This window comes from Crocuta crocuta, unplaced genomic scaffold (genome assembly GCF_008692635.1).
Source record: "Crocuta crocuta isolate KB4526 unplaced genomic scaffold, BGI_CrCroc_1.0 scaffold56, whole genome shotgun sequence".
In the NCBI taxonomy this organism is placed as follows: domain Eukaryota; kingdom Metazoa; phylum Chordata; class Mammalia; order Carnivora; family Hyaenidae; genus Crocuta; species Crocuta crocuta.
In genome coordinates this window covers 2,573,097-2,598,061 of record NW_027531334.1, presented here as the reverse complement: position 1 = coordinate 2,598,061, position 24,965 = coordinate 2,573,097, and the positions used below count along the sequence as shown (strand labels likewise).

At 39.1% G+C, this 24,965-nt stretch overlaps 1 protein-coding gene across 9 annotated transcripts in view; it reads right to left on the bottom strand.

Annotated features, from left to right (window-relative positions):
• Nucleotides 1–10,498: 10,498 nt before the first annotated feature.
• Nucleotides 10,499–24,965, bottom strand: part of SPICE1 (spindle and centriole associated protein 1) — a 60,861-nt gene continuing 46,394 nt past the window's right edge. For all 9 annotated transcript variants that reach the window (XM_077771846.1, XM_077771853.1, XM_077771852.1 and 6 more), the window contains 5 exons: nucleotides 18,787–19,277; nucleotides 15,967–16,150; nucleotides 13,066–13,168; nucleotides 12,004–12,091; nucleotides 10,499–11,023 (listed from right to left, as the gene is read on the bottom strand). In XM_077771846.1, coding sequence (XP_077627972.1) covers nucleotides 10,970–11,023; nucleotides 12,004–12,091; nucleotides 13,066–13,168; nucleotides 15,967–16,150; nucleotides 18,787–19,277 — 920 coding nt within the window. In that variant the 3' untranslated portion in view covers nucleotides 10,499–10,969. The remainder of the gene's footprint in view (nucleotides 11,024–12,003; nucleotides 12,092–13,065; nucleotides 13,169–15,966; nucleotides 16,151–18,786; nucleotides 19,278–24,965) is intronic.

The following is a 24,965-nucleotide window of genomic DNA, read 5'->3' as shown; positions in this document are numbered from 1 at the left end:
CAGCTGAGAGTGTAGTATGAACCCTGCCTCCCTTCCTTTGGACCTTGGGGGTCATTCCATCTGTTTTCCGGCAGTGACATCATAATGATGCCCTGTCTTGATTTGGGGGACATTAGTGCAGGGTCCAGAGATTTTTCTTACAAGCTATTATCAAGAAAGATAGATCTTAAAATGTCACTTATGTTATTAAATTTTGTGTTTAGTACTCTGGAGCCATTTTTCTGGGTTAGCAATATGATGTTTTACTTTTCAAAAAGGGTGTGTGTGTGTGTTCCTTTCCTTTTTTCTTTTCTAAGTTGTTCTTCCTTTCTTCTTTCTTCCTTCTTCTCTTCCTTCCTTCCTCTCACCTGATTATCAAATACATGCCCACTGGGGTTGGGCGGTGTGAAGGAATCAAATGATAGAAAATTTTTAAGTAGCAAGATCTTTTAAAGTCCAAATTCTATGATCCAGGGAATTTCCTTTTCCGTCCAGTTTGGATGGGCAGGCTGCTTTCTACATTTATACAAACTGCTGATTTGAAAAAAATTATTTAATTATAATAAAGAATTTTTAAAAATTGATATTGCAGGGTCATATTGGTTATTGCAGCATGGTTGCAGATTATCATACACCTTGAGGAAAATTTTTTTTTACGTTTATTTACTTTTGAGAGAGAGCAAGTGCACAAGCTGGGGAAAGTCAAAGAGAAGAGACAGAATCCCACGCAGGCCCCACACTATCAGCAACAGAGACCCATGTGGGGCTCGAACTCACAAACCACAAGATCCTGACATGAGCCAAATTCAAGAGTCAGAAGCTTAACCAACTGCACCACCCAGGTGCCCCTCGGGTAAGTTTCTTTAGGTAGCTACAAACATATCTAAATGCCATTTTCTCCCTCCATTTCAAGGTTTTTCATAATGTAAATCAATTCAATTCTTAAAACTACTGAGCACATTTATATGCAAATGTATTATGCTATTCACTGCAGAGGATACAAAAATGAGCAACATAGAGCCCTTGACCTTAAATACTTTACAATCTAGGAAAAAGAAATTGACACTTCTCTTTTATAACAGTCTCAGAATACACTTTTCTAAACCACTGATCCAGATCTGAGGCTGACCAGAAAAAGGATGGTCTGAAAGTCCTGAATTGGAAGGCTGACTATAGCTAAAGATTTCCTTGATAAAAAACAACATTTAAACTATTGCAATGAAAGTAAACTACCTTCTAAGTTGCTATGTGATGCAGGCTCCAAATAAGTGGAGCAAAGCAGTCACTGGGTTTGCAGACAAAAGTAAACTGATATTCTATTGTTGCTAATCAGTTAAGAACCCAAAGAAAATTTTTAGTTTGCAAATTTCAGTAACACGTCAGTCTATAAACAGGTATTTCCATAATTTTCTATTGCCACCATACAAATTTAACAGCTTACAATAACACCCATTTCTTACCTTACACTTTTGGGGGTCAGAAATCCAGGCACACTTAGCTGGTTCCCAGAGTCTCGCAGGTTTTTGTTGGCAGAGCTGCCTTCATTTCTGAAGGCTCTGGGGAAAAATCTACTTCTAGACTTATTTAGGTTTTTGGCAGAATTTAGTTCCATATGCTTATAAGACTAAAGTCCCGGGGCGCCTGGGTGGCTTAGTCGGTTGAGCGTCCGGCTTTCCCTTGGGTCATGATCTCGAGGTTCGTGGGTTCGGGCCCCGCGTCGGGCTCTGTGCTGACTGCCAGCTCAGAGCCTGGAGCCTGTTTCAGTCTGTGACTCCCTCTCTCTCTGACCCTCCCCTGCTCACGCTGTCTCTCTCTCTCTCTCCTAGAAATAAATTAAAAAAAAAAAAAAAAAAAGACTAAAGTCCCTGCTTCTTTGTTGGCTATAGGCTAGGAGTTGTTCTCAGTTTCCAGAGGCCATGGTCCCCTTCAAAGCTGGTAACTGTAGGTCACATACTTCTCAATGACTTAAATCCTATAGTTTTGGGGCGGTTGGGTGGCTCAGTTGGTTAAACATCCAACTCTTGGTTTTGCCTCCAGTCAAGACCTCTTGGATTGTGAGATCAAGCCCCACATTGGCTCCACACTGTCAGTGAGAAGCCTGCTAGGGATTCTCTCTCTTCTCTCTCTCTCTGCCCCTCCTCCACTGCTTTCTCTCTCAAAATAAATAAACTTTTAAAAAATTNCTTACAAGTTAATTATATATATATTATATTATATATAATAATATATATAAAGTGGATAAAAACAATTACAATAAACAATTATGGTAGCATCATTCTGTAAATAAGGATTTAAACCACAACCAAAGGTAAATTGGTATCAAGACAAAAATACACTCTTTATCTTATGCCATTATAAACAATATATTCCTCAAGTGGCTAACATTACCATGCAATAAATTTTAATATCACAGTTAATATCAGGTTGTGTACACTATGGAACAAAATACTGGACCCAAGGAATTTTCCCAGTGTTCTGAACTAGCAATACTGGACAAAACATATTGAGATCCTTTCTTAGTTAGCTGTGTTGTTTTTGTTTTTGTTTGTTTATTTTTGGTTCAGAAAGGATGGCTAAAGAACTTGTAAAAGGCAATTGAGCAGGGTCCTGATGTGATTAGCAGTGTAAGTGCTGAGATGGAATAAGGTGGTTTTTATTTCTTTGGTTGGTTAGGTTTGGGTTGTTTAGAATAAAGGAATTGGGACGTTGTACTGTAACATAATGAGGCTTTGGAGCCAGAAAGCTTTGGGTTCACTTCCTAGTTTGGCCAAAGGTATAAGTTAGCTTGGCCAAGGGCCAAGTCCTTAGCATCCCTTAACTCTTATTCCTTTTATATGTAAAATGGGGAATGTAAGTTTGCCTGGCAGAATCGCTGTAAGTATTAAGTGAGATCTTTTATACCCATAGTTCTCAACCCTGGCCACACTTTTAGAATCGCTCGGAAAACTTTCATAGCATATCATTCTCAAGGTCTCACTCCCTATGTAATTCTTTTGTGTATTCAAAAATAAGAGCCAGGGAAGGACCTGGGGTTTATATAAAGCACATAGTAGGTACTCAGAAATGGTAGTTGTTTTTACCATAATTACTACAAATTCTCTCAAATACAGCCAAGGCTTAATAAATATGACCATGAAGGGGCGCCTGGGTGGCTTAGTCGGTTAAGTGTCCGACTTTCGCTTGGGTCATGATCTCGCGGTTCGTGGGTTCGAGCCCCGCGTCGGGCTCCGTGCTGACTGCCAGCTCAGAGCCTGGAGCCTATTTCAGAGTCTGTGACTCCCTCTCTCTCTGACCCTCCCCTGCTCACGCTGTCTCTCTCTCTCTCCTAAAAATAAATAAAATATTTAAAAAAATTAAAAAAAAAATAAATATGACCATGAAATCTCCAGAGTTGAAAGAGGTCTTATCTAGTCCAACCTCCCACTTAGTGAGAGTCACACATCTACAACATCAAGCTCAGCACCATTAGAAAAGTAGTCTGGTATATTGGCCAGGCTGAGAATTGGCTAGAGTCTCACTGTACTTAGAGCCTGGCTCTCCCTCTTATTCTTCCTGTGAGGTGTTTATTTAACCTCTCTGTGCCTCGGTATTTTCATCTGTAAAGTTCAGTACCTACTTCATAAGGTTGTACTGAGACCTCATTGAGTTAATACAGTAGAGCTTTAAGAACAGAGCCTGGCACCTAGGTACTCAGTGTGTAAAATGATTGAAGGGATAAATATATTCCTTCCTGAATAACTGAGCAAATGAAGGAACACAATCAGTCAGCTTAAATTTAAACATTTCGGGTAAGCAGGTAAACACATTCTCTTAATGCTCAGCTCTAGTTCTTAGTTCATTTTACACTAACCTGAAATCTGCCTCCCTGCAACTTAGATCCATTTGGCCCTTGTTCTTTTGGGGACACAGACAAGTTTTCCTGTGTACTATAACCATTCAAATAATTGTAGCTACTTCACTTTTCACCCTAGACCCTCTCTTTTCCAGCTACAGCATCCCAGTTCTTTCAATTATTCCTTGCTAACCTGGTTTCAACTCTTTTCACCATCCTGATAGCTCAAGAAGTTAACTCCCAGTGCATTAAATATCTCTCCCAATTTTATATCTTCTTTGAAGGATCCAGGCATTTTCCGAAAGTGATAAGCTATCACTTTACCTGTTGGGAACACTGTATTCCTTTAAGGCAGCCTAATATTACATTATCTTTTTGGGGTGGGAAGGTGGTAGGTTCATCATATACTGACTCATCATAATCAGCTTGTAACCAAACAGATGACTTCACCATATTTGTGTGTTCTCGGCCATGTCCCATCTCATACAACGGAACTAGCTAAGTTTTGGAAGTCTATTTGCAGAACTATCTTAAATCTACTTTTATCACATTCATGGTCATTGATCCAGTCCATGACTAATTCTGTTAACCAACTCATTGAGTATACCGTCAAGTTTTGAGACAAACCTGAAGAAGTAGAAAGAAAAAAAGAAAATCATAGTACACTGTGGGGCAAAGGCATCTGTTGCTAGAAGGAAGTTGGCTGGAAACCAGAGGCAGTGGTCCCTGAGGTGACATTCCTTAGATTCATTCATGAGATTCTAGGATCAGTCCTCAGTCTCACAGACTCAAATACCCGACAGCAGCGTGCCAGAGCTGGCCATCTTAAGACTCAGAGATTGTCGTGTACAACAGGTGTTTGGTTTTAAATTTACAATGTGAAATACCACTGTGGAAAGAATGATAGCCATGTTTTTTTTTAATGATTACCATGTGTCAAGCACAGTTCTAAGGATTCTGCACATACCATTTCACATATTTCTCAAAACAACTTTATGAGTTTAGTGCAATGTACAGATGAGAAAGCAGAGCAGTTACTCTTTGAAGTCTTCCCTCTCAACTCATGCAGTTGGTTTCTATGTTCTGTTGCCAAGTAAACAGTTATTAAACCTTTTGAATTCACCGTCTCCCTTCTACTCCCACTGTTAACACCCTACTCTGGTTATGCTGTCTCACCTCTACCCTTACCGCAGCCTCATACCTTGTCTCTCCCTTCTCTAGTCCATTTCTACTCTGCCTTTTGTAGTTTCAAAACACAGCTTTTAGTGTGCCACTCTTCCTGTTTGAAACCTTTAATGGCTCTTCGTTGAGGCAGAATAAGAACTCAGGTGGCACAAAGGTCCCTCATCTTCAGGTCCGTTGCTCATCACCTGTCACTTTCCTCATTCCTGGTCCCTCCTTAGCCCCTTCTCCTTCTCAAGTCTTAGTAGCCACCTGGGACAACTCACAATTGACCGGACACACTGAGTACTTACTTGTATGTTACTGTATCTACTTACATGCAACATGTATTTACTATGCACCAACTACTGCCATGAAGAATGTGCTACTTACTTTACCTGTAATATCCCATTTAGCTGTAACAAGAACTCCATGACATAAGCATTATCATCTTTCTTTTTAGAGATTAGAAAGCTGAGGTGCAGAGGGGTCAATGTGTCCAGTGTCACACAGTTAGGTGTGGAGTGGGCTGGTTTGCTTGATCCCAGAGCCCAGGTACTTTCCCACCAGACTCCTTGCTTCTGGTGACGGGGGTTAGCCCAGTCTAACTGGCACTCCTGGGGTCTGTTGTCTTCCGCCCCAGGGGATTAAGAGCTCCTTGCAGACAGGAACCATGTCCACTTTGTATCCACAGTGTCTATCTAGCTCCATGCCTGCCAGTGCTAGTCATTTCTATGTTTGTTGAACGTATGGTAGGAAGGACGAAGGACGACGTCTCAGCAAGACTGGACAACGCTGGCTCGGCCCAAGAGAAGCCCTAGTGAGCTCCACTGCTCCCGGACTCAACAGATTTGAGGGGGACTTCACGGGAACTGCCCTGCTACCAGGCTCCAAACTTACCCAAGGCACCGACCACCACCGCGCGTTCGTAGTCCCAGCGTCAGCCCCAGGTCTGCGTTTACCGAGGTCACCACGGCAACGCCGCCCCGCCTCCGGGCGGGGGAAAACAGGTGGCCGTGAGGCGCATGCGCCACCAGGAGCAGTTTCTCGGAGAAATCCTGCGGCGGTGCCACTGGGACCCCCAATGTCTTTCGCCCTTTGGTCCCAGGTGTTTCGTGGCACATGACCCAGGTTCGAGACAAACAGAAAAGCCCAATATCTTACCAGTTTATTATCCTATTTTAATTTTATATCTAGTCCTCAGGGAGATGCACACCACAGTGCATACACACCACACCCACCAGAATGGGTAAAATTTTAAAAACTGCCAGCACCGATTGTGGAAGATGTGTAGCAACTGTAACTCTCATACACTGCTGGTAGGGATGTAATATGGTACACCCACTTTGGAAAACTGGTAGTTTCTTTAAAAGTGAAATATATACCAAGCCATTCTGTGTCCAAGGTATTTACCCAAGGGAAACAAAATTTTATGTCCCTGTCTCCTTGAATGTGAATGTTCATAGCAGCTATATTCACAATAGCCACACTGGAAAGAAACCCAATGGCCATTGACAGGTGAATGGATAAACATCTATACAATGGCATACTACTCAGAAGTAAGAAGAAACTGATACACACATGAATGAATCTCAACAGTGAGTGAAAGAGGCCAGACACAAAACAGTGCAATTATGATTCCATTAAGATAAAATGTAAACAAATCTATGAGGACAAAAAGCACATCAGTGGTTGTCCAAGGCTTGAGTAAAGGGAGGGGCACACTGCAGAGACAGGAGGAATCTTTCGGACGTGAAAGAAACGGGTCTTGCAGTGGTTGTTTTGTTTGCCAAAAGTCAATTATTCTCTTTACATGGATGTAGTTTATTGTATAGAAATTATTTCTCAATAAAGTTGATATAAAAAAGCTGTATTCTATTTTTGTATATATTGGTTTCCGTAATGTTTTCTTCAGTCAAGTATTCTTGACTTAAAAAAAAAAAAAAAACAGACCATTATCCTTGCTGTTCATTATTAAATGGTATACCCAGGGTGTCTGAAAAGGCAAAAAACAGGAAAAAATAAAACAGCTTATTAGTTATATTTTCAAATAATATCCTCAACATGTTTTCTTTCAACTTCCAAACATCTTTTCAGGTGAGATATACTCTAAATTTAAAGCACTGGGTCTAGTTATGTAGAAACTAATTTGACAATAAACTATTTGTAAAAAAATAAAAAATAAAAAAATAAAGCAGTGGGTCTAATTGTTAATCTGATAAAACCACAATAAATTTACCATATGTTATCTTTAAAAATCTGGAACAGAGAAAATAGTGTATTTATTTGTATACCAAAATACTGGCAGTCATCATTACTGAACACTTACTTTGAGTCTGTTCTTAACATATTTCCATATCTTCTCACCTCACTTCTCCCAATCCTATAAGCTATGTCTGACTCTCAAATGGGAAAAATGAGATTAATTTACCCAGGGACACAGCCCAAGTGGCAGAAATGGCATTTGGATCTAAGCTTTCTGACTGCAATACTTCCAACTTACTCACTGTACTAGGTTAGCTATTTCTTCTAAGTAGAAGTCGAGTAATTATTTTTTAAAAAGAGCTTCAAGTCATGGCTTTACCTCATACACTCTGACATAAGGCAACTTACTTCACCTCTAGGGCTCAATTTCCTCATCAGGAACGGGGAGGTGGGTGGCATTCAAACATATCTAAGTGGCAGTTTTACTGTGAGATTTTAATGAGCTAATGAAGCTACTTCTGCTCAGCACTGTGCCCACTACAATTACAGCTCAATAAAGATAGCTAATTAGCTCAGAGCCTGGAGCCTGCTTCAGATTCTGTGTCTCCCTCCCTCTCTCACCCTCCCCTGCTCACTCTCTCTCTTTCTCTCTCAGAAATTTAAAAAAAAAAAAAAAAAGATAGCTATTATTATTATGGGGCTTCCATACCATATTGACTGTAAGACAGCAGCATGGCATAGGTTGTGTAGAAAGACTTATGTCCCATCCCAGGGCCACCAATCCCAAGCTGTGTGAACTTGAGAGGGTACTTACCTCCTCATACCTCAATTTCTTCATCTGCAAAGTAAGGATAATAGTATCTACCTCATAAAGGTGTCATAATTTCATGAAACGTGGCTAAAACAGTATCTGGCACTTAGTAAACTGTAAATTATTAAACTCTGCTAACTTAAATGATTTCACTATACAATACAGGAATGATTGTATCATTAACTGTGGATTTGATTATCAATCTAGTTTCTCTCCCAGGCTGTGATACAGAAAATGACAACTTTTACTAAAGTTGACCAAAAACATGAGTCTAAATACAACAAATACCAGTAATCTGAGTTTGAACTAGAAAAATACAAATCAGCAAATATAGCAGAGTGCACCCACTGTGACCATAGATCAATGGTTCCCATATCTGAACATGCATCAGCATCACGAGGGGCTTATTAAAACAGCAGAGTTTCTAAGCCATAGGTCTGGAGTAGGGCTCAGGAATTTTCATCTCTAACAAGTACCCCTGGTGATCCTCCTGATGGTGCTGGTCTGGGTTCATACACTGAGACCCACTGAGCAGTTGGCCCTGAAAGCTAATAAAGAGGGCCCAGGGTAGTGTTAATTAAAACCAAACACACACCAATTTATGACTTGTGGATGATAAATATCTTCATAATGTTTCCCAGGCTTAGCTATACACTGGAATCCTCTGAGGAGGTTTCTCAAAATGCTGATGCTTGTGTCCTGCCCCCAGAGTAAAAGCTAACTGGTCTGGGGTGAGACCTGGGCAATGGGAATTTTAGAAGGTCCCTAGGTGATGAATGGCAGCTAAAGTTGAGAAGTACTCACTGCTTCAGAAAGCCTAAGAAAGTTCTTTTCTCTGTATCTGTTATTATTGGAGTATTTTCAACTTACTTTTGTATTTTATCAACAAAAACAAATATTAGCAGGATGGATACTTCAACATGAGCTCCACAAACCTTTGGAGGTTTTCGAGCACTGGTTCTCAACTCTGGCTGCACATTACATCACCTTAAGCAGCTTATTTAAAATGCCATGCCGAGGGCTCATTCCCCAGGTAGTCAGTTTGGTCTTTTTTAGTGTTCCCAAAGTTAAGAATCATGGCTTTTAAAGTTTAAAGAATTATAAAGGAAAAATAACCAGTTGAAGAACATTAAGAAAAATGTCTGCCAGGGGTGTCTGGGTGGCTCAGTAAGTTAAGCGTCTGTCTTGGGCTCAGGTCATGATCTCAAGGTTCATGGGTTTGAGCCCCACATCAGGCTCTGTGCGGACAGCTCAGGGCCTGGAGCCTGCTTCGGATTCTGTGGCTCCCTCTCTCTCTGCCCCTCCCCTGCACACACTCTGTCTCTCTCTCAAAAGTACATAACAATTTAAAAAAAGAAAAAGAAAAATGTATATCAAAAGAATGCATTCACATGGAATCTTGCCATCTGCAATGACATGGATGGAACTAGACAGTATTATGCTAAAGCAAAATAAGTCAGTCTGAGAAAGACAAATACCTTATGATCTGACTCATCTGTGGAAATTAAGAAACAACAAACGAGCAAACGGAAAAAAGAGGCAAACCAAGAAACTGACTGCCACCTAAAGAGAACAAGCTGATGGTTACCAGCAGGGAGGTGGGTGCGGGATGGGTTAAACAGGTGATGGGGATTAAGGTGTGCACTCGCTGTGATGAGCGCAGGGCGCCATATGAAAGTTCAATCACTATGTTGTACACCTGAAACTAATATTATACTGCATGTTAACTAAGTGGAAATTAAGTAAAAACTTTTAAAAATTAAAAAAGAATGCAGTCACAAACCAAGCAGATAACTTGGCATTTAGCAATAGAAGGAATGGTACTAAAATGGTTTTATATTCCAGGCAGGGATAGTACTTTATAGATACCAAGTTTCAAAAAGTGCAATACAGATGGAAGAATCTGCAATAATGCAAATAAGGTCAGGCGACTTCATGAAAACAAATTCCGAGATACCAGAAGAAATTTTTATTTTTGCCACCACAATGATGAGGCCCAAATGCCACTTCCTAGAATAGTAGTTTTTAACTGCAGGAGAAGGGAGAGTGTTGTCTGAAAAAGTTCCCCAAGCAGTTCCAATGTGCTTCCCCAACCTCACTTTCACTACTCCCGGTTGAGGATTCCCATCATACAGCGAAAGGACAGAGATAACTTAAAAAGTAAGTTTAAAATAAAAACCAGTGTCTGAGAGCCAAACAGGTGCCGTGAAGAAAACTACCTTGAATGTGTAGTAGATTCAGGGCTGGAAAAGTTGACTGCAACTTTTTGTACTCATTTCTAACATGAGCTCTACGATCATTATTTATTTGATGTGCATTATCATTATTGATGACATTTTCACATTCAAAGACTATGTAAGAATTTTATAATATATACAACCACTCTTACCTGCATCAGCAAATATAAACAAATGCTACCACGCCTATTTTTTTAAAGCTGTACATTCCACTTGATGCAAAAAATGATGAACAACAGTGACTTCCCTCCCAAAAAGAAATCAAAGAGAGTGTTAAATTTTTCTGAAAGCCAGACTTTAATCACCCAGGGCCGTTTTACTGTCAGCTACACACAAAGCAACTTAGTTCTTCAGAAAACAATAAATAAATAAAAGAAATACATCATTTGAGGTATACTAAGACAAAAAGAAACAAAAAACTATTGAATAAAGACAATAAAGGTAAAAATGTGTTACTCAGAAAAACCTTACAATACTTATGAAATTATCAGAATATAAAACTTCAATTTCCCTAGAGTCAAAATTTTATTCAAAGGAGGTTGTACGCTAGATAGTTGTTGGAAATTTATTTGAAAAGGTCCAAAACTGAAATACTTGCTTTATTCTTTGTTCCATAAGTACTAAGTCACAAGATCTTTGAAGGTTTTACCTAACAGGACACGAAAACTTGCAAGCAGGAGCAGGGAGATAGTAGTGGAAGTTCAAGAATATGCTACCGAGAACAAACTGTACAGCTAACTTCACTTATGACACGTGGGTAGAAAGAGCAAACCAGCCTTCCTCATTTTGCTTCTCAATCTGTTGAACAAAGACGCAAAAAGGATTTAGAAGGTAATCAGAAACATGTGCCCAGTCCAGGTTTACAATCATTTAGATCAAGAACATAGAACCATGTTATCCCATGCCATTAAACGGTACTGAAAATTAAATTGCTACTGGTAACTTTTATTCTCCAACAGCAAAACTCCCAAATAACTGATTCCCTGGTCATCAGATCCTCTTATTGACCGAGGAGGCCTTATTTTTAAATAAAGGATAAATCCAGTGTTTTATACAAATGATATGTACAACTTCTTAAAATAATAGTTATTTGATCTTAGTAAATTAATTTGTTACTAAATTCCAGAAACTAGGGAATTAAGGGAAAATTAGATAAAATAGTTTATTTTAAAACTTTTTTAGGATATAAGAAACAACAAAGGACAAATCTTCTAGTGCTAGGCAACTGGGATATCTGAGCCTATCAATTAATCAGGGCTATAAATACTCAGCAATTACTGAAGCACTCACTATTTGGTCTAATCTAGAACAAATCAGAACACATGAAGAAGATGCACGGCACTGATTCACTGTAACTCTCTAACCAGTGGCGCACTCAGATAGAGCACCCTGGGGTCAAGGGACACGGCAAGTGGCCCCAGGGCTCTGGCTATCCCAAGTCCCACACAGCCACAGCAAGCACTGAGGGAACCAGTACCTCGGGACACCTACTGCTTCAAGGCACACTGTATGTCCTGCCATGCAGGAGTGCTCTGCCTGAAACCAGTAATTTCCAGCCTATGTGGAAATCCCAGCGAATTTCACCTTGTTCCCTAGCTACCCCAGAACACAAAAGAAATGGTATGGCTTATTCATTTTTTCTAGCAAAGGTGAATTAAGGATTCTTTACTTCTAAGAATTTTATGTCACATTAAGAATGGAAATCACTAAATGGGTCACCTTCCACCCTCACTATCCTGACCCCTACACACATTTCACAATTACATTTTATCACATACCTTTGCTCTTGGATTAACAGGTGTGAATCGCCCACTTCCTGAGGTGGCATTTAATGGAGAACAAGAGTTACTAGTAGCCCCTGAAGATCTGTTTATAAGAAATAAAGGAGAGGGGGAGAGTGATCTATCATTATTAACCTTCAATTACAGAAGAATGACAAATCTCAGCATTGGCAAGAGGTTGAAAAAGAATGGCTATGTCCAAACTATTTACAACATATTTTTACCGACCTAGTCTTTTTATTTTATTTTCTAATAATAGACTTCTTTTTTTAGAGTAGTTTTAGGTTTATAGAAAGATTAAGTGTAAAGTACAGAGTTCTGATATACCCTTCACCTCCCCTGCAGTTTCATCTACTGTTAACACCTTGCATCATTTGCATCATTTATTACAATTGATACGGATCCATTATTATTAATTAAATCCATAGTTTAATTAGGGTTCATGCTTCTGTTATACATTCCATGGGTTTTGACAAACATATAATGAGGGCATCCATCATGACAGTATCATGCTGTAACATTTTTAATACTAAAGGAGAGAAATGCATGTGCGGGCATGAGGGGAGAAAGGCCAGACAGTGTATGAGCCTCGAATCAGCAGTGCACTGTCGTGGTAAGCACAGAAAGTGCTGACAGAAGAGCCAGGTCTGTCCTCAGTGCCACCATTTACCAACCATGTGACCCATCTAGAAAAACCACCCAATTAGCTCTATGAGCTTCAGTTTCATTTACTGTACAGGAGAAAAATACTACTGGTCAGTTTACTTACCCTGTCACATGTGATCTCCTAATTTCATGACCTATAAAAGGGCTCTACATATGTGCTACTATCCTATTTTTGTTCTCAGTAACAACCCACACTGCTCTACTTAAGGCTCGCCCTTACTCTTTTTTTTTCCCAGAAATTCTCTTCTCCAATTACGTTATTTTCTCTACAAGAGTGAATCTGTCTGAACCTAAGTCAGACACTATGCACTTTCTTTTATCCCAAATAGAATAAACTTATCACATTCTTGACTTTTTTTTTTTTTAAAGTAACTATCCACATTGTAACCCTACCTTCTTGAGTTTATCCCACTGGTAGGAGAGACAGTACTGCATTTTGAGCTTTCTGGGGCTTCTGCTCCTGGAATAGACACTTCAATTGTCCTCTTTCCTCCCTCTAAAATATAAAAATAAATATTAGTTTCCATTAACTTTCATTAAAATAAAAGCAAAAAATTAACTTGATTTCTATCGTACTGCAAAATTTCACATTATAAATTTGGGGGTTCTTTCTATATTTTCATTATGACCCACAGACACACTGGAAGAATTTTTTTCAAAATGAACTGTGAGACAAGAAACTTTCGTTACTAGTATCAATTCAGTAGCATGCCAGTTCATAGAAAGCCAGAATCTTCAGACAAGTGGTATCATGTCAAATCTGGAAGTGAAAAACAGAAATTAAGAGCTAGCCCTAAAAAACTTGTGATTTTTGTCAAAACAGCTTATCTAAAGTTTTCAAAAAAAAGAAAAGAAAAATTTCTGAAGTCATTCAAGAAAACTTTAAATCTTTTAAATCTATTACATAAGTAGATTCCTGAAGACAACTTAGGTAGGGGAAAGGTGGCTGACGAGACCACAGGGCCAATGGCAAGTATAGTTGTGTTCATACTCAGTATTTCACAAGAAGGCTATCAATTAACAAATAGTTATTATCTATTAATGAAAGACTTAATGTTTACCCCCAGTTTCACACAGACTCCTACGAATCACTACTGCACACCAGTGATTTTCAGGGCTTTAGTGGGTAATGAAGCCCTATTTAATTGTATAACATATTCTTCCATTACTCTAGAAAACAAAAGATGCTTTGCATGGCATATCTTTATCATGAGAAGGTTCTCATGAAACCAAGAATTTTACTTTAAAAGAGAATATGTTGGAGATATGACCACTGGAATGAAAAGAACACAGTTGCAAATTTACCAGTTTGCTTTAGAACTTCAGATAAATCAGTTAACCTCTTTTGCCTCACTTCACATATGTATCAAATAGCTATAATATCAGCTCTATCTATTCTCAGGATGTGTTGAAGAGTCAGTAAGATAAGAGCAATGGAAGTATTTTAAACCTTAAGAAACTATTGAAACACAAGATGTCTATTGTAATTACAAAATTATTCTTGAGTGATTTGCTTTATTCTTCACTGCACTTAGCACTAACTAACATTTTCTATTTATTTGCTTATTCGTTTCCTGCTTGCTCCCCAACTTGAATGCTAGAGTAGTCAGGCTGGATAGCAATTTGTCCTGTTTGGGACAGTTTCCCCAGGACCCCAGAACAGGGTGGAAGGTAGTAGATGTTCAGATGTACTGAGTGACTTCATGTATTCATTCTAATCAAAAGTCATCTCTAGGCTTCGTACTATGAAGAACAGCAGACAAAGCTGTCATGTGAAGAAGCCTACACTAAACAAAGAAAGAGCCCCAGGAATATGGATTATCCATCATTTTCCAGTAATTTTTAAGAGTCTGCTCTCTAGGTCTCAAGTCAAAAAAGAAAGGATTTGTAACTGAAAGAAAAATTCTTTCTGGCAAAGAGGAGGTGGGTGGGAGGATGGGTCAAACAGGTGAAGGGGATTAAGAGGACACTAAACAGCAGGGTGCCTGGTTAAGCATCTGACTCTTGGTTTTACCTCCAGTCATGATCTCAAGGTTTGTTGGGTTCAGCCCCACACTGGGCTCAGTGCTGACAGCTTGGAATCCTCTGTCTCCTTCTCTCTCTATCCCTCTGCACCGTGCACTCTCTCTTTCTCAAAAAGAAATATTTGTTAAGAAAGAGTACACTAACCGTGGTAAGCACTAATGTATAGAATTGCTGAATCAGTATACTGTATACCTGAAACTGATATAACACTGTATGATAATTACACGGGAATAAAAAGTTTTCTGAAAGTCTTATTGGCAGATACCTTAAAGGTAGTCTGCTTCAACCACCACAGTACATATGAATCCCTCTGAAACAGCAATGCTTGAGCACCTTAGGTAAAATACCACTTACTGATATAAAGCTTTTCTACTCCTAACAATTAAGATCTTCTTTTTTCCTGAGCCAAAATTAGTTTCTCTATAGCATTCCCATAGCTCTACCCTCTTGAGGGTCTTAGTAATTCAATTTTTGCCTAAAGAACAACTTTAGATCCACTTCACTTCATCAGTACCTTTTTGAATGTAAATATTATGACCATTAATTTTTTAGTTGCTATTCTATTATTTAGAACCTCCTCTAGTTTTTCACATTTCTAAATGTAATAACAGAATGGAAAGTTTAATTTACAAATGAAAATGTTTTAATTGGTTTTAACAAAATAACCTATAATTTGTTGATGAAATTCTAAATTATCACTTTGATGCTTAGGTTTTCTTGGTTATTTCTTTAGTTTATTTTAGAGGGAGAGAGGGCATAAGTGGGTTGGGGAGAGGCAGAGAGAAAGAGAGACAGAAAATCTCAAGCAGGATCCACGCTCAATGGGGAGTCTGACATGGGGCTCAATCCCACGACCCTGGAATCATGACCTAAGCAGAACTTAAGAGTCGGACACTTAATGGACTGAGACACCCAGGCACTCCAATGCTTACGTTTTACATTTAGCCACAACAAATATCCTAAGTGAATCAAACACTTTAATGAATCTCATTTACACACGAGACAACTTAGGAACTCAGACACCAAGGATTAACTACAGGCACCATGGAATAGCTTTCTACCAAAAGACTGGCCTTCTAGTCTTATTTCTGTCACTTATTCTGTGACTTAGATCTTTTTCTTTCTATGTAAAATTGATGGGACTCAGGTCTATTTCTTTCTATGTAAAATTGAAGGCACTTAAACATATATACTCTTTCAGCTCAAAATCAAGAAAGTGAAAACTAACTCTCATGTGTCTAGCTTTTAAGTCAAGAATTTGTGACCAACCAGTCCATGCTCTGAGAGGTGACGGAATAGGTGATACTGGTGGAGAGGAAAGATTCAAACCAATAAGTTTCTGCTGCTCTATTAACTGCAAGAGTTTTCCACGAGCCTCCATACTCTGCCGATTCAATTCTGCAATCCGTTCCTCCATACTACTTGGTGTTAAAGGCTGTGTTGTTGGAAAAGTCTTTAAAAAAAAAAAGGCAAAAATTTCATATTAAAAATAATCCAAACGATTCTGACTTTTCGTAAAAATAAACTCTTCCACTAAGAGCCAGCTAGTCAGTATTCACTGCCCTTGCTATATGTAAACTTGAATAGTAGGCAAAGGATAAAATCTACAAGTCACTTAATTGAAACATTTAAAAAAAGGGATATGAATCATTCTGATAGTGGTACCACACAGGCCCCCTACTCCCTCTGTCCATGGGGAGTGCTGTGGGACAAAGCTTTCCTCAATCTCTTCACATCTGATGAGGTGCACAAAAGATCACATGAGCAAAGACAGTACTGCTAGTGACCTGGCTTCTAAGTAACAGGTCTATTAATGACAGATCTGTGGTTTGAATTGCAATATACAGAAGGGAATCTGTTGTACTTGAGAGATGCTTCTGTCACCTCAATCTACATACATATACCATGAGTTATCTGGCAAAGATTTCTAGGAATCTTATCATTCTCCTTGACCACGGGTCAGCCTCCCCAGGCCACGTTTGGCCTCAGAGATCTAATTTAAGAAAAGCGGTGACTGGAAAGGAATATGAAAGGTAGAGTGAAAAATATATACCACTATATTCCACATATACGTATATATGTGGAATATAACTAAATTTAATATGAAAATTCCTGAGAGAAATATATGTGCCATTCTTATTTCATTTAGTTAAATGTGTCCCTTTGGGGGGAAAAAATCCTAACAGAAATCACTAATTTGTACCTCATGCCCATTAAAAAAAAAAAAAAAAAAAAAAGACATCAGCAAAACAATGTAAAGATCATTTTGTAATTCTGATTATGACAAAGAGGGTGGTGAGAACAATAATATTAGACTGTGCCCACTAGCCTGATCTATATACTAATCAGAAAAGAAGGCAAGCTCAATTTTTAACTCTGTTGCCTTTTTAAAACCAAGACTTAGTTACTTGTTTTGAGTAACTGTCAAAACTCTGGGAGCATAGAAATGCTTTCAGTGACTCAAAATTAAGGCAATTTGTACTTATGTACATCTATACCCATGGCTGCTGCCGACTCCTAATTTTGTTCTCCCAGGCTCCTCTTCTGCTAGTCCCTTCTATCACTCTGTGACTGTCCTCACACTGCCCTTATTGCCCATGAGCCAGCACTGACAGAGGTGGCCCTTATCCTCCCACCCCTTTTTAAACTTCCTCATAGAAGCCCTCAATCTAACATCGGTAAAGCTCTTTACAAAAGCAATCACCTCTGGAACCCCCCTAATCCACAAAGCTGTCCAGCTCCTTCGCACGTGCTAAAACACTATCCCATCCCCTATCAGAGCCCTGACAGGAGCCACTTTGGCTCATGAAGGTGTAAAAGGAAATCTCCTCCATCACTGGGACCAGCATGAGAACGTGGGTGTATAAACACTTACCAGCTGGAACTCAGAATACCTTTTCTCCCCATGAACAAGAAAATGAAGATTTAAGTTACCAGGTTAGCCTACAGTTTATTTAACTTACAATTTATTTAACTTATTTAAAACTCCTGCACTACAATAAGCAGACTTTTGTTATTCAAAGTATAAACCTTGGCCCAGCACCATCTGGGAACTAACTAGAAATGCACAGGTGCTATCTCAGAACTATTCAATCAGAAACTGCATTTTGCCAAGATCTCCAGATGACTCATATATACATTAAAGTCTCATGTTAATAATCCTTTAAAACATTTCTATAGGGAAATGCATTTTGCATACTAAAAAATTAACTCCTCATGAGTTGAGGGTCAGCTACACATAGTTCTCTTGTATGAGCCTCTAGAAGAGTAAAAATGCTTTCGGAGCACCTGGGTGGCTCAGTTGAATTGAGCATAGACTTCGGCTCAGGTCATGATCTCACAGTTCATGGGATCGAGCCCTGCATTGGACTCTGAGCTGATAGCTCAAAGCCTAGATCGTGCTTTGGATTCTGTGTCTCCCCCCTCTCCGCCCTTCTCCCGGTCGCTCTCGCTGCTCTTCTCCCACTCGCTCTTGCTCTCTCTCAAAAATAAATATTAAAAAAATTTAAGGATAGAAATGCTTTCAATTAGGGGTGCCTAGGTGGCTCAGTCGGTTAAGTGTCCAACTTCAGCTCAGATCATGATCTCACAGTTGATGAGCCCCACGATGGGGTCTGTGCTGACAGCTCAGAGCCTGGAGTCTGCAGCCTGCTTCAGATTCTGTGTCTCCTTCTCTCCCTGCCCCTCCCCCACTCATGCTCTGCCTCTCTCTCTCAAAAATAAAATAAACGTTAAAAATTTTAAAAAAAGAAACACTTTCAATTAAAATATAGTTGTATGGCAGACTTTCGATTCATACTAATTCCACATCTTATAAATTATTCCCAGCTTAATTTTGGCTTTCTTACATATTTTACCTTTGTTCTATTTTCCTTGGGGTCTATTTTATATTATCCTCTTTTACTTTATGTGTTAAATAAGCTGATAAATAACTTTTCCTTACTCTGATGAGGACACGGCTAAGCACAAACCTCCTGGTAGCAGCCTCAAAGATATCCAGGATCACTTCAGGAAAGAAGGCCCTTAAGATGCTCCAGCAATGTAGTTAAATTCCTAAATGTCCCTGGCCAACCCTTAACCAGTACTCACTGCGGCCACGTCGCTTGCATGACTGGTCTCTTGTTTGTTTAAGTCCTGAGGTCCATCCCCTTGCTCTCCTCCTGGCCCAATGGTATTATTTAGATGTGCTTTGAGCGCTGAGTTCTGCAGTGTCAACTCAGCAATTCGTGCCATGACGTCCCTTCTTTGTATTAATGCCTCATTTGTTCTAAGCTGTTGCCCGTCTCCCAGTATTGAGGGCTCTTCGGAGAACTCGCGGTTTCTGGCCTGCTGAATGTGTGAATGGGAACTACAGAAAGGCTGTGAGAGGTTAACGAAAGGAGCCCGGGCTTTGTTCTCCAGACCTTCCCCCATGTGAGAGACCCTCCACCTCTGAGTGAAGAGGTGACTTTCTTCATTCGGATTCTGATTGTCTGTGCCAGTAGGTAAGGTCTTCTTTTCCCAATTTTGTTCCTTCTCGATTATTTCCACAGTTGAAGGAATCCGTGGAGCAGGACGGGTTTGAACAGTCCTCCTCAATACTGTGGATAAAATATCAGAATAAACACACATCATTAAGCCATAGATTGGCACTATGATCATCTCATTACTCATCGTGGTAGTTAGAGATGTATCTCAGTAGAAGGGTTTGGCTTCTGAATGCCTAAATTATTTTAGCAGGGAATATTCCAGCAATGCCACCTCTAACAATCAAACCACAATTTCATATTCCTTAAGGCTTCATCTGTATCCTTGTAAAAAAAAAAAAAAAGGTCTGCCAACTTTGTATTTTAATACATGTATTAAATCATACCAGGGAATCTTGGGGGTGGGGAGAGTTTAAATACCTAATGTAAACTGAGGATGGTCAGGAAAGACATCTCTGAAGAAGTAGAATTTTAAAATGGTTACATATGTGGCAGAAAGCAGAGCAAAGAACATTATAGGCAGAGAGAACAACATATGTGAAGGTCCCAAAATAGGAAAGAGCAAAGAAACGAGTCCAGTTTAGCATAGCACAGCAAAAAGGGAGAACTGGAAAAATATGAGACTGGAGAGGTGTACAGAAACTATTTCTTGTATGAATTAAGCCATGTTAGGAATTTTATAATTTAATCCAAGAGGAATGAAACCTGGAGGTTTGGCAATGAGTCAATTTCTATTTCTTAAATGCTGTGGTTAACTGGAAGGCCCAGGAATGGAAGCAGTGAGACCGGCAAGCCATGGTAGTCCAGGAGAAAGAAGACAGTAGCTCTGATTTTACTACAAAGGTGAAGAGAAGTGAATAAATTTGAGAAACATGTTGGCAACAGAACTAAGAGTGAAGAACTGGAAGTGGGGAGTCAAGGAAACACCGATCAAGATGGCATGCACAGCTGAGTGGGTAGTGATACAATTTAGAGATGGAGAAGACAAAGAGGAACAGATTTGGGGGAAGAGAAGCTGTCAAGAATTCCATTTTGGAAGCGCCTGGCTGGCTCAGCTGGTTAAGCAGCCAGCTTCGGCTCAGGTCATGATTTCATGGTTCGTTAGTTTGAGCCCTGCTTTGGGCTCCATGCTGTCAATGCTTTGGATCCTCTGTCTTCCTCTCACTCTGCCCCTCCCCTGCTTCCATTCTCTCTCTCCCTCTATCTCTCTCTCTCAAAAATAAATATTTTTAAAAAAGAGAGAGAGAGAATCCCATTTTGAACAGGGTAAGTTTAAAGTACCTTATAATTTATCCCAATATCCATCCAAGCATATGGATTGTTCATGGGTCAGAAATTCAAGAGAGTCATCTAGGCTAAGATACAAAACTGGAAGTCACTGGGCATACAGAAAGTACTGGAAGCCATAATTGTCTAGAGAAAAAGAATGGAGTGAGAAAAGAAACCAATACAACATACAAGGAAGTCAACATTTAGAGATGCATAAATGAGGGGAAGCTAGCCAAGCAGACTGAAATGGAGCAGCCAGAAAGGATAGAGAAATATTACAAGAATGTAGTATGAAGGAAACAAAGATGGAGTGGTTAATCATATATAATGCTACTGTGAGACCTAGGACACAAAGACAGAAGAAAAATACTGGAGTTATTAACCGGAGTCCTTAGCAAGAGTAGTTTAAGTGAAATGACCTACTAGGGAGTGAACTCCTAGTCCAACACTATAGGCTTGCCTCCTTTCACTGACAACACGGAAATGAAATTTAAAAAATTTAAAAGCCCACATCAGTAAAGATAATGGTCTAGGAAGAAAGTCATTAGCAAATGAGATACTTCAACACATTTCTGGAAAACTGAAAGCAGATGGGAAGTGTGTGGAAGAATGAAATTGATCAGAAAACACAGCTCAGAACATGTATATATTCTAAGGAAACTACAGGTAAAAGCTAGTCTTTCTGGGGGGACCCTAAAAAAGCTGTTAGCTCAAAGATGACAGAGAGAGAACGAGAAGCTGAGAGAGAAAGAGAGAGTGAGAAGTAGGACTGAAAACTGGAGAATAACTTGGAAGTTCGTCTGCTTTACAGTTACATCAGTCAGGATGTACTCACTACTTACCCCACCATCCTCGAAAGCAAAAGCCAGCACTGAGGAGAGCAAATGTGGTAGCCCCAGTGGAAGAACTTGATCCTACCTGTATGCTGCATACCCTGAAAGGAGGCCAGCAGTTAACAGAGCGTGTCCACATACACAAAGCAACTGCTGACGAGAAAGCCTACTGGGAAAACAGACCAAGACCCACTTACATCACAGAAGAGAAAATCTATGCCAACCACCTAAACATTCAGTCTAATCATTTTATTCTTAACTATCATGGACCATAAAGTATCACCAGGCATATAAGGAAAACCAACAGCACAAAGAGAAAAACCAGGATAGGTAAACAGAACAAGAGACCAAGAGGAAGTGAAGGAAAATCCAGATACAGAAGATAATGTAACAAAATTCTAACTGGTCTACTCAGAAGAGAATTTCTAGAAGATAATGCATTTGTAATAATCATCAATGAAAACAGAACAATGAGACAATAAGAAAGGCTCTTGCTTAGAAACTAAAAATATGATTTGGTGACTTAAAGAAATCTAAAAGACAGGCTTGAATACAACATGAAAAAACCCCTCCAGGATATAAGAAGGAAGATACAAGGATAGATACATAAGAAAATAATCCAAAAGGCCAACATACAGTTTTCCAAAACTGCAGAAAGTCATGTGGCTTCAGTCTGAAAGATCTCACTAGTGCCTCATTGTGCAATGAGAAAAACAACAACATTAACAACAACTATATTTAGACACACCTTATGCAATATAAGAATTAAAACAGAGGAACCCTAAAGCTTCCACAGCGAAAAAGTAGGTCAAGTACAGAGAAATAAAAGTTAGATATTGTATCAGACATCTCAACCACAACACCAGATACTAAAATTCAATGGAACATGCCCTTGATTTCTCAGGGGATAGGACCATAGACCTAGAATGTCTAGGTCTAGACAAATTATCAACCAAGTATAACAGAAGAATAAAAACATTCTCAAATTTTTAAGAACTTAGGGATTAACTTCTGTATACCTATGCTGATGATTTCTTTCAAAAACTTGAGGGAGAAAACCAAAGAAGAAGAAGAAATGATATCCAGGAAATAGGAGATGCAATCCAGGAGTGTAATGTTAGCAATTCGTAAGAGGCATGCAGCAGGCCCAGCGAGCAATCAATCCGTCTACACTGGACCAGGGGATGAAGAGCTTCAGGAAAGCATCTCTGGGATGAAAATGGATTCCATGCCATAGACGCTATAACTAAAGGACCAGAAGATATTATTCACATGTAAAGTGCATTATTCTTGTGTAAACAAGAGGATAAAAGCAATTTGAAATTCCAGGCAAAACAAAAACTGAGCAAGAAAGTCGCCATAAATACAGAGCAAACTTAAAGATTCTGAACAACTGAAAAAGTGAAATAAAGAAATTCACACACACACACACAAATTCACTTTGATCTTCCTAAGAACTTTTTCCTTCCTGTGGCACAAGGATTGATAGTAACAATGGATCACAACACAAAAAATAATTCTCATTTGTTTTCAACTTTCAGTACCCTTCTATAGATAAGACACAGGAGACCTAAGTGTGATAATGGAACAACATAATGCTACCAAACGTGATCCCGTAAAAGGAAACGTTGGTTGACTGAGGGTGGGAAGTAGAAGCAAAGGAGAGCCAGAAAGGGGAGTTGGTGCGCTCGTCTTACACAGTGGAAAGCTGAGAGGTACTGCCTCAAGTTAGCCAAGAAGAAATAAAAAGTATTTGAAATCACAAAGTTAAACAACAGAAGAATTAAAAATTAAAATATAATCATCCAAATTAGAAAAGGGAAGTAGGCGTTAATGTTAATCAAACCCTCTTCTTTAATATGGGGCACCTGCGTGGCTCAGTTGGTTAGGCGTCTGACTTCAGTTCAGGTCATGATCCTGAGATGGGATCCATGAGATGGAACCCCGCGTCGGGCTCTGTGCCAGACAGCTCTGCCCTTGGAGTCTGCTTTGGATTCTGTGTTTCCCTCTCTCTCTCTGCCCCTCCCCTGCTCATGCTCTGAATCTCTCAAAAATAAAATAAAAACATAAGAAAAAAATTTTAAATGCTCTTCTTTAATCAGAGTCTATAATTATTGTGTAAAGCTGACNCTCTCTCTCTCCTAGAAATAAATAAAACATTAAAAAAAAAATTAAAAAAAAAAAAAGATTCCCTCTTAGGGCAGGCCTAAAGATGAAAGAGGAAGAGTCCCTTGTATGTCTTTTTCCATGTGCTTTTTTTTTTTAAGCATATGGAAATATAAATTAGACTTAGCACTTGAAAATGAAAAATGAGAAATCGGAAAATGAAAACAGCATAACATACTACCATTTCAAAAAGTGTGACTGTAAAACAAAGTAGAAGTCGATTAGTAGCTAAAGGAAAATATCTATGATGGGAAATTCTAGAGTGATCCTGTCCATTATGATAGCCTTTGGCCAAATGCAGCTATTTAAATTCAAATTCATTAAAGTTAAGTAAAATTAATAATCCAGTTCTTCAGTAACATTAGCCACATTTCCAGTGCTCAAAAGCCCCCTGAGGCTAGTGGCTACCATACTCAGTGGAGCAGACACAGAACATTTTCAACATTACAGAAAGTTTTATTGGACACAGTTATTCTCAAACATAACTAAATGCTGATAAAGGGCCCTATGTATCTCCTACCTTTATCTACTTGTTCAGTTTAACTGAACAATTCTTTACATGTGAGCATTCTAAACAGAATGCTGAACACTATGATGACAAAACTTCAACAATACACATTCAAAGATTATTCTATCTGCACACTGTAAAAGAAATGTATAGCGTTATTTTCAGTGCAAACCTGCTAATAACAGAGTGTTGTCTATAACAGTCCCCAAATAACTTACTTTAGTAAACATTTGTAATATTTGTAATCAGAGTAAAAATATTTCCTGTAATTATTTCTTTAGAAGAACTTCAAGCTATTTTACTGTCACCAATGGAAAATATAATACCTCAAAAGAGATCATTTGACAAGCTTATTAATACCATGTAAACATTTGAAAGATTACATTAAGGAATGAAAATCCTTCCTCAACAGAAATCAGAATTGAAATCCCATTTCCTAAATCTAGCCAGAGTGAATAATACTCTCTAGCCTCTTAAGAGGAAATACCGAATCATGGAATTATAGAGCTCGAGGAATATTAAAGATAAAAGAAAAATCTTTCATTTTAGATCCAGGAAAATGAAATGCAGAAAAGGTTAGTTTCTTAGCATGCCTCACAGCTAGGCATTGGATGGGCCAACACTCCAGCACTTCTGACTCTCAGCACTGAGCACAGTCTCCCTATGCCACAAAGAGCTGACAGATTCTACAATCACATAATAAATGCAAAAACAAATTTTACAGTGGTAAGGATTTGTCATTTCCTTTAACCTTTACGACCTCCGCCTGTCCTTTATTGAAAAGAAAGTACAGTCTGACAAAATTTGCAAGTCCCAATGATAGTAAAAGCTATTATAGTGGGGGTGCATGGCTGGCTCAGGCAGTTTAACATCAGAGTCTTGATTTCAGCTCACGTCATGATCTCATGGCTCATGAGTGTAAGCCCCACACTGGGCTCTGCATTGTCAGTTCAGGGATTCTCTCTCTCTGCCCTTCCCTGCTCATGCTCTCTGTCACTTTCTCTCAAACTAGATAAACTTAAAAAA